This window comes from Chenopodium quinoa, unplaced genomic scaffold (genome assembly GCF_001683475.1).
Source record: "Chenopodium quinoa cultivar QQ74 unplaced genomic scaffold, ASM168347v1, whole genome shotgun sequence".
Lineage (NCBI taxonomy): Eukaryota > Viridiplantae > Streptophyta > Magnoliopsida > Caryophyllales > Amaranthaceae > Chenopodium > Chenopodium quinoa.
This window is the reverse complement of record NW_018744955.1, coordinates 718,402-728,516: the sequence shown is the minus strand read 5'-3', so window position 1 is coordinate 728,516 and position 10,115 is coordinate 718,402. Positions and strand designations below refer to the sequence as shown.

The window sequence follows — 10,115 nt, the reverse complement described above, 5'->3', positions numbered from 1 at the left end:
AAATTTTCTATTACCGAAAGTAGAAGATCGAAGCATGTAATCCTAGAAACTAGGGTCTTTTGGTATCATTGTCAATTTTCAATTTTTGATATGCAGATGTTTAAATTGTTGTGTAATTTTAAAATTTATATCTAAACTTACATTCCGTCCTTGAGTGAATGTGATACATGTTGGTGTCTTGCCTTAATCTTTCACTCATTCTCCCACTTGAAAACGAACTAGCGAAGGTTATTGGTAGTGATGGTGATGACTGGAAGAATGCTAATATGCTATGGCCTATGGGGTGTATGGTTGCAACATATTTTTCGAAATAGTGACAACTCTCTACCCTTTAATTGTTGTTTAGTTGTTTCTTCATGTACTATTGATGAAATGGGGTTAAGCAATATCCCACAATCATATATTGATGGTGATTTCCTTGTTTTGTTAGAAAGTAGTGGGAGAATTGATGTTGATTGTAAAAGCAAAACTACAAACCTATTTGGCACACATATTTGACATATAAATTTCTAATAAGACAAAACTCTTCGATAGAGAAAGACTAGCCCCATATTCATGTTAGTCATAAAAGCGATTATTATTAGCATGCATAGGAATGAGGGGTGTAATTTAGGATGTGGTGAAGCTTGTACAAGAATAAGAGTTTGAAATGTTGAGGTTAAAAGTAGCAAAATGACGTGTTAATTATTGCATAGATCTATAATAAAAAAAAATATATAGAGAGAGATTTTTAAGGACATTGCATATTGTAAAAGATTACCTGTTTTTTGGATATATGCTTAACTACTTAACTTCATCATTTAATAGTTAACGTCCTTATTAGTGGAATTTGATCCCAAGACATGCCACTTAAATACAGGAGTAGCTAACAACTACTATCAAACTACACACTTATATCATAAAGATTAAGTGCATTATTGGTGTTCCAGGTATAGTATTAGTGAGGGTGGCTAGGCTCTAGTTTGGGACTGTTGGGATACCTATATAGTAGCTCAAATCATGTGACTGTCCTTAGGGGTGGCTCGAGGAACTCCCCTTCAATGCTTAAGTAATTGTATGTGTCTTAGCTTAGTGAGAGAAAGTTTTTGTTATAGAAAGAGATTATGTTGCGGTTAAAAGTACAAATTGTCTAACCCCTATTCTGTTGTACTCTAGTGGATACAATTTATAGTTGTGCGAATTGGAGCTGAGTGGGAGTCGTTCTGATGAGCTGTGGATTGACTTAGGTGGATCCTAGGCTCAACAGTACGTGTCATATTGATGTTTGTGGTGTCATCTCCAAGTGAGACTAAGAGCGGGAGATAACTTAGCAAGAACCATCCCATACCACTGCCCCTAAGAGATGGATTCTATGATAAGGACATAAGGTGACTCATGCTAGTCCTTTTGAGTAAAGACCTTAACCGATGCTGCTCAATAAACTATTCGGCTGAAGTCTTCTCATACTATAAAATGTTATTGTCATTATTTGTTTTGAATAGCTTAGGAAGTGAAACACTTGTTTTGAATTCCATTATTAGCCCTTATATTTTTTTTGTTTTACTTTTCCATCTAAATATAAGATGAATAATTGAATATCATACATGCTTTTGAAATTCAAATCACACATTCTCTATATTCTACACTTATATACGTAAAGTTAAGCATGTAATGTTGCTTGACTTGCAACCCATCCAAAAAAATGGATTAGGTACAAAATATTCAACATTTTGACCTATTTAATTTAATTTGAAAATTAATCCAAAGACTTTTCAAAAAATAAAAAAATAAAAGAAAAGAAAAAAAGAAAAAAAGAAAATTCTCTTTTAGACGGTTGTTTCTTCATGTTGGTAATGGATGATTAAATACAAATTCCCTCTCCTTCTCTCTCTCGTGAATCCTCTTTCTCTCTCTACTTTCTCTCTCATAGTTTCTGCGCTTATCATTCCAATCTCACATTTCCACTTCCTCGATCTTCATCACCATTTTCTAGGGTTTCAATTTCCGACGCCATTGAAGACCTCAACCTAAAGCTTCGCTTCAATTCAATTTCAATTTCAAATTCAAATTCAAAATTATCCGCAATTCATCGATTCTGAAGCTGTAATTTGCCGACATTGTGCTCGTTTTCCGTCGAAAATTGACGTCCGATGAATCGGCGGCGATGAGGTGGAAGAGGAGAGAGAAATGGAGGTTAGATCGGACGGTTTACAGGCGCTGAGGTATGATAAGGTTCCGGTGGGTCCAATGTTTGAGAGAACTAGGTTAAAAGTTTGGTTTATTAGGGTTTGTTCCAGCATTTTGTTGTGGACTATTTTGGTGCAGCTTGTTGCATTTGGTGAACTATGGAATCCTCATTTCTTCGCTGGTTTCTCCCATAGATTATCGCATGTTTCCACATTTTCTCCTAATGCTCCTCCTCCACCTCCTCTCTTACCTCTAAGTGAGTTCAATCTTTTTTCCTTTTTTTTTTTTTTTTTTTTTTTTAATTTTTTAATTTTTTATTATTATTATTTTTTTTATTTATTTTTAATCTGTTAAGAATTCTACAATGTTTGTTAAATTGGATGGTTTGCTTGCTTGGTGTGCTTATTCTTGAAATCTGTATATGTTGATTAGTTTTCGGGCAAATGGGTGCGATGCTAGTTGTTATTTTTATTGTCGAAAAATGAAAATGTTTTGTGGATGGTATTGTATTTTTTGAACTGTGGAGCATCCTGGATGTTTGGTTTATGGATTAGGTCGGAATTTGAGTTTGCATTGCAACTTTACCTGCCGAGGGATTGGAGACTGATGCCTCGGGTTTGGGAAGTAGGGGAGGGGGTTGTGCAGAGTGCGCGGAGTCATCAGAATCATTAATGTGATGGATGAAGATAATAACAACAATAAAGCTTTAGTCTGAAAATGATTTGGGGAATGTGGTGGATGGAGAGAAATGGAAAAGTTTACTCCGCATGCTGGCTGTGATTAATGTTAATAGAACACCATGGCTCTGATACAGGGGTTGAGGTATCATTTTTTCTACCTATAACATAGGCACTTTAGGAAATATCCCTGAGTGGCTTCATTGGAGTAGCCTTGGGCCTCAGAAGTTAGTAGGTTTTTAGATAATGGGTTCTAATCATTATTTCTTACAGCGTGTGTTATTACCGCTATGTACTAAGGACACTAGAGTATAGTGTCGAAATGTGTGATTCTCCTTGCTTTAGGGTTCTCGGATTGATCAATATTTGAAGTGTCACAGAGTTGCTAATAAGGATACAACGTATAATGGAACGGATAATATTTACAAGATATGATAAAATCTAGAACGATGGTTACATATTCTTTATGAGTTTATGATTTCACAACTAGCTTCAACAAAAGTAAGTGGCAAGCTAGATTATCTATATCCTCTTTAAATTTCGTTTGGATTCTCCTTTTATCCTCAAAAGCATTGCTTAAGTTTTCTATATTTAGGGTTGTATTCATAGTTCTTCATCAAGGAAAGATGTGGGTAATGTACTTTTCTCCTGTTGAGATAAGTATATTTATAGAAATAGTAACAAAAGATCATCTGCTGAACCTTTTTGCATTGATATCTGAGATCATTGCTTTTAATAGGGAATAATTTTTCCCAAATTTGTGGCACAAGACCAAGACTTGAAACATTAGTATCACTGCCACGTGTGCAAATTTTGTTTGTGGATGGCAGTGGTATTTGTTGTGACTTGTTTGTCCTACAAGCTAGTTTAAATCCTTTTTCTACGACAATTTACATTTAAGCAGATATGAGATTTTTTTGTTTAGAGGTGCAATTCTGTTTATCTCTTTGCTTCAGTGGATTAAAAAAAAAATATATATGTCTTAAAAATGTTATAGCATTGAGTTCTTTATATGCTTGTATTGAATTTGTAATGCATTGCATTCTATTATTGAATCTTGTGTCAAACTCATGATTTGTAATGAGTTTCACTCTGGCATCAAATTTTATCTTGATTTTGAAACTTATCAAAATTTACCTTACTTTATGACTCATGGACCTGCTTTGTAAGTTTTTTCTTTGATTGGTAGAGTCTCTTTTCTCATGTGGAAATATAAATGTTGAAAGGTTCCAATTAGCTGATCAATTTTGTATTTACTGATTGCAGGAAACTACACAAGTAATGGTTATCTAAGAGTAACATGTAATGGAGGTTTGAATCAAATGCGTGCTGCGGTTTGTGTTCTTGTTCTAAGTTTTTTGTTAGCTTACTCATCTTCACATCATAGGTTGTCATCTACTCATCTTAGGTTTCTTGTATTTCAGATATGTGACATGGTGACAGTTGCTCGTTTCTTAAATCTCACTTTTGTTGTCCCAGAGCTTGATAAGACATCCTTCTGGGCAGATACAAGGTATAACTTGTTCGGTTGGGGTAAAGTATTTCTCTTTGACGCAATTTTGGATACTCCTAATCCCTTTAAATCTTATTGCAGTGATTTTGAGGACATCTTTGATGTGAAACATTTCATTGATTCCCTAAGGGATGAGGTTCGGATAATTAGGAGGTTACCAAAGAGATATAATAGGAAGCATGGTTTTCGGCCGCTGGTTATGCAACCAATTAGCTGGTCCAGTGATAAATATTATTTCCAACAGGTTTGTTCCTTCACTTTAAAGAACATTTCAAGGATGATCTGTGGATTACATAGGAGATGGGATTTTCATTTTATTATTTTGTTGACATGGAAGTGATGGAATCCAAATATAAAGTGATTTCTGTAGCAATGTTTGTCTTGATAGATTGTTTAGTTGTCATGGACTTTGAGTGCTCATTATGCAAATTTACGTTTTCACAAATCTGTTGAGCGTGATGAAATAGTAATTGTTGGTTTTTGTAATTTTAAATTTTATTCTTTGTGCTTAGGGCATTTTGATGATTTTGCTTAAGTGTTCTAGCTTTGTAGATTCCTTTTATTAGTGCCTTAATGCTTGAAGGCTAAAATTGTTTATGAAAAATGGACTTGGAATCATTAGTAACATTCTTAACTCAATGGATGTATCTCTATGACTTGGATTGTTATTTGGCAGTATGAAATGCCAGTAAGAGGAAATTGAAGGGTGTCCTATTTTTGCTTGCCTTGAAAGTGATACTTTATCTGTCATTATGTTGGTTGAAGCTTGTTAATCTGCTTGTTTGACCATATCTTTCTTCTGATAGCCTTAATGGTGACTTCATAGTTCATACAAACTGTCCATGCTAGTGGGCTGTTTTGTGGGTTGATGAAAATGGATGCTTTTTGCTGAAGAAAAAATTAGTTTGACTTTTTTGTTGTTTTTTTTTTCAACGTTTCTTTCTATTGATACAGTTCTCCTCACCTGATGGGCATTATACAGGTTCTGCCTCTTTTTGAGAAGTATAAAGTGATACATTTTAACAAAACGGATGCACGTTTAGCGAACAATGGACTTCCCCTTGAATTTCAGAGACTCAGGTGCCGTGTTAATTTTAAGGCTCTAAAATTCACTCCTGAGATAGAGGCGCTGGGATACAAGTTGATCCATCTACTTCAAGCAAAGGGGCCTTTTGTTGCTTTGCATCTGAGATATGAGATGGACATGCTGGCTTTCTCTGGTTGTAACCATGGCTGCACTGAGGAGGAAGCTGAGGAACTTAAGCAGATGAGGTGGGTTTCTGACATTCTAATAAAATTTCCTGCAAAGAATGTTTGCCTTTTATTAAATGGTATGATGTGTGTGAAAGACTGGTTTTAATTGTGGTAAATAGAATAAGATTTTAGTTTAGCCATCCCTGAGTTTTTGAGCTATCTTATTGGTTGCCAACAATTGTCTTTACTTGAATATTGAATCTGGTGTGCTCTTTTAAGTTTGAAGTTGCCAATTGGGTTTAAGATTTTCTATCTACAGTATTAAGTTACAAGAATGCATTCAGCTTTAGATGTGTTAAAAAAAGTCTTACTTTTGTGAATAACAGCTTATAGCCACCTTGCCCTGACCATACCCATGCATAGCCATGGGTTTTATATAATATTTTTATTATATAGTGTATTGATTGTAGTCATTATACTCTAATCAAGAAAACCCTACTTTCTCTCTCTGCATGATATAAGAGTAGACTGCCCCTACTTTTTATTTATTTATTTATTTATTTTCTGTTAATCAATATGACTTCATTACACTTTAAACACTTGTGCTCAAGAGAAATGAGAGATATGTTTGGAGTTTAAAGAATTATTTTTATTTTTAAATAACAAAATTAAATTAATGTGTTCAAAAGTAGGTTAAAATTTATTAAAATTTAGACTTTAAAAATGGGCGTGTAAGGTGGATCTTGGGTGGATAAGGTGGGTATTTGGTGGGTTTGAGTGCCAAGTGGGTGGGTGGTGGAGTAGGGATGGTTTTGAATTTTGTACCTACCCTAGGTGATGGGACTGGGATGAGGATGGAAATTTTAAGCAAGGATGGGGGTGGGGGTGAACATCATTTGCATCCATGCTGCCCATTGACATCCCTACTAACTCACATTCTAATCAACTTCTCCATTTTTTATTGTTTTAAAAAAATAGTTAACTCGCCATCCATACCCCCCCCCCTCTTTTACTCCCTTTTCTTCCTCTTTGGCTAATGACCGACATCCCCCATTTCTATTTGAGGTCAGGCTCTCCTCCACCCAATTCAAGAAGGATATTCTTCTACTTGGTGTCACAAAGTGCCCATAGGATTTAGAGGTAGAGGCTGGTAAGGACTAAGGACACTTAAACGTATCAACTTCAAGGATGTCAAGAATTCAAGATTCTCATCATAAATTCTGATGATTTTTGTGGAGGGATGTAAACCGTTGGGCCCTGGTGTTGTTTTGAACCTTTTCAATGATTCAGCTGTTAATGAGACGAAGGATGGGTTTTGTTGAGAGATTCCGCCATTGATGGAAATGGTGTGAGAATGAGTGTAGGATTGATAATTGATACCCTCGAGTTTCAGACTTTCAGTAGCATTGGTGGTTGTGCTGGGCAAGGGGGAGAAGTATAGTGGGAGAGAAGGGCCGGAGGGGAGAACTGTGTTAAAACATTGGGGCCAAATTTGAAATATATATGGGCAAAATCTTCGGACTTGGGATTTAACTTGTCGAAATATCCTAATTTTTTCTCCTATTTTCTTTAGGCATGTTGTGTGTCATTCACCTTTAATATTGTATGAAGGCTTGATATGTCAATTGTTCTGTTATTTTCTTGTGCCTGATACAAGGAGAGAGAGGGGCCAGAGGGGAAGGAATGGGGAGAATAGAGTAAACACATTGCGGCCAAATTTGAAATTTATATGGGCAAAATCTTTGGACTTGGGATTTGACTTGTCGAAATATCCTAATTTTTTCTCCTATATTTTTCGGCATGTTCTGTCATTCACCTTAAATATAGAGTTCATATATTGTATGACAGCTTGATATGTCAATTGTTTAGTTATTTTCTGGTTCCTGATATGAGGACATCTTGTCATTCTTGTATGCTCTCTCCCCTTCAACGGAATCTTTTGCTTTAGTGCGGAAAATAATTTAATCCTGCTTTGAAAAGTTATGTAGTCATCCTTGTGCACCTGTTATATTTTCTGATTTCTCTGATGTGATCTGGTATTCCTGTATGAAGAAATTTATTTAGCTTCGGTTGAAATATGCATTTTATTTAGGTATGCATACCCGTGGTGGAGGGACAAGGAGATCAATTCTGAAGAGAAGAGGGCTCAAGGTTTATGTCCTCTTACGCCAGAGGAGACTGCTTTAATTCTTCAGTCGCTGGGTTTTGATAAGACTACCCAGATCTATATTGCTTCCGGAGAAATTTATGGAAGTGAAAGAAGACTTGCAGCTTTACGGGCTGCATTTCCTAATACGGTTAGTGACAAAAAATTATTGTCGAACACTGCTAAATTTGCAATCTGCTACTTTGTCTGATTTGGCAGACAGCTGCTTTTATATTGTGATTTTTTTTGGCTATCTAGTACTTGTCTGATGTTATATAATTTCCTCCTTTGTTTCCAAAATATTTTGAGATATATATATTTTTGTGATCGTTTGTTGGGTCCTCTGTTTGTCGGGCCCTCTGTCTAGGGGGGGGGGGTCAAAGTGCTTAATAGGGTGCAATGCAATATGTTTGACTTTTTATGTCTGGTTGACAGGGCTTTTGGATTTCGTAGATTACATAGCTTTACAACTATGGGACCATTCTAGTACACCTTATTGAGCTTTGACTTGAATTTTTTTAAAAAAATTATTGTAATGTGTATGGCTCATTGGCTTGGAAAGTGATGTATGTCTCACTGGCTTGGAAAGAGATGCATTAGGTGTATTTAGGCTTATAGCTTATCTAAATAAGATAGCGTCAATCTCTGCAATGTGCTGATCTGTTGTTTGCATTCCAGTCTGAGTGTCTGGCGTATATCTCTGTTTCACAACTGCACTTGGCTTTGCTCACTACATTCATGCTCTCCATCATGATTGACAATCTTAATTCCTGCCCTTGTAGTTCTTAAATCCACTCTCTTGGCCTCTGTGAGTGTTACTATAGCTGATGTTGGTTGCAACACCAGGAATGCTAAGGATTCCAACATTGCCCTTGGTTTTTGTTTGGGCACGAAGGTGAATTTGAGATTTGTTGAATATATATGAATATATAAGGGTGTAGTATTACTGCTATCTGCAAAATTGCTTTACTTGCTAGGCATGACCTGAATGTCTGAAATCAATGTGTTTCAGTACTTGACTCATCCAATGAGTTTGTGCGCAATATTCACCTACTCTATATGATTGCAGATTAAGAAGGGTATGCTGCTTGATCCAGATGATTTAAGGCAATTCCGGAATCATTCTTCTCAAATGGCAGCCTTAGATTTTATGGTTTCAGTTGCTAGTAATACATTTGTTCCAACGTATGATGGAAACATGGCAAGGCTAGTTGAAGGTCATCGCAGGTATCTATCATACTTCTCTTGGGGATTGAACTTGCTAAAAAATGAAATGAATATTGAATGAAGCTATATGAACAAAGTGGGAGTTTCTCCTATTCATTTTTTGAAGTAACGGAGGTATCTATCATCCACGCTAACTAAAATTATGATGCTGACTATTAATAATCAATTTATTTCAGGTATCTTGGTTTCAAGAAAACCATATTATTGTATCGGAAGAGGCTTGTTGGATTAATCGATTTACATCAGAATGGAACTTTATCATGGGACAGTTTTGTTGTTGCTGTTAACGAGGCACATGTAAACAGATCAGGACAACCTGTATTGAGGAATGTTATCCCTGATAGACCAAAAGAGGAGGATTATTTTTATGCTAATCCGCAGGAGTGCCTGTGCAAAGATTTACATTGCAATGACGTGATAGCAGCCAATAACACAAGTGCTTTACATCGAGGTTTCAATTGACAAGTTTGATACTTAGAGCTAATTTGTCTATAATCAGGTGATCACGGGTGAGTCCTTGAAAGCCTTTGGTCTGCTTATCCTGAGAGGTTTGCGCGGCCATGAATTCGGATGCAAAGATGTCTTGTGAATAGTCAAGGGAAGTGGAAGGTGAACATGAATTCTCGTTCGTACTTGCAGTCTGCTTAAAGCTGATTTAGTCTTACCAAAACCAGAGTATAACGATGCTTTGCACTCAAGGTTGAGTATAGTCTCTTAGCAAATTTTAAAATTAGGAGGTTGCCTCGATAGGTTACTATAGTTTAATCGTGATCGACTTGGTACATTTCTGCCATGAGTTTAGGAGAGATTGTTTATGATGAAGAGTGATAAGTAGGAGGTATAAACTGATATCATTCTGCAAAAGCAGCAGTTTGGTTCTCATTTCTGCCTCTTTTTTTTTTTACCATAGCTCTCAGCAGAGCATTAGAATTTTCGACTTCTATTTTCTTTTCTCCCTAACTTGTAAAGTGTAATTCATTTTTCACCTGAATCAAACTCCATAAAAGTTAATATAAGTTATGAAATGTAAGTTTCTTCTTGACTCGGTAGTATAATACGAAGTGTTTTGTCTGTGTGAACTGTGCATTTGAATGTGATCATACTAGTGGCAACTTTTGCCATGAATCAACATTGAAAATGATCTTCAAAGGGGAGGTTTTATTGGTACTCTCTGTGTTTATGTCAAAGACAT

At 35.9% G+C, this 10,115-nt stretch overlaps 1 protein-coding gene across 2 annotated transcripts; it reads left to right on the top strand.

The window, feature by feature from the left end:
* The first annotated feature begins 1,616 nt into the window (after positions 1–1,616).
* LOC110706361 (uncharacterized protein At1g04910-like) lies at positions 1,617–10,002 on the top strand. 2 transcript variants are annotated; one of them, XM_021884271.1, is made up of 8 exons: positions 1,619–2,422; positions 4,110–4,177; positions 4,268–4,356; positions 4,438–4,600; positions 5,339–5,628; positions 7,643–7,847; positions 8,766–8,923; positions 9,100–10,000. In XM_021884271.1, the coding sequence occupies exons 1-8, from the start codon at positions 2,167–2,169 to the stop codon at positions 9,383–9,385; spliced, it is 1,515 nt and encodes a 504-aa protein (XP_021739963.1). In that variant the 5' UTR covers positions 1,619–2,166; the 3' UTR covers positions 9,386–10,000. The 2 variants fall into 2 exon arrangements, with proteins under 2 accessions (XP_021739962.1, XP_021739963.1); XM_021884270.1 differs by having other exon boundaries at positions 1,617–2,422; positions 4,268–4,600; positions 9,100–10,002.
* Positions 10,003–10,115: the final 113 nt, after the last annotated feature.

Excerpts from the sequence above, each read along its gene's own strand:
- LOC110706361 (XM_021884270.1), top strand. The coding sequence starts at position 2,167 with ATGGAGGTTAGATCGGACGGTTTACAGGCGCTGAGGTATGATAAGGTT. Across the intron at positions 5,629-7,642 it reads GAGGAACTTAAGCAGATGAG|GTATGCATACCCGTGGTGGA; the intron begins GTGGGTTTCTGA and ends CATTTTATTTAG. Across the intron at positions 7,848-8,765 it reads GGGCTGCATTTCCTAATACG|ATTAAGAAGGGTATGCTGCT; the intron begins GTTAGTGACAAA and ends ATATGATTGCAG.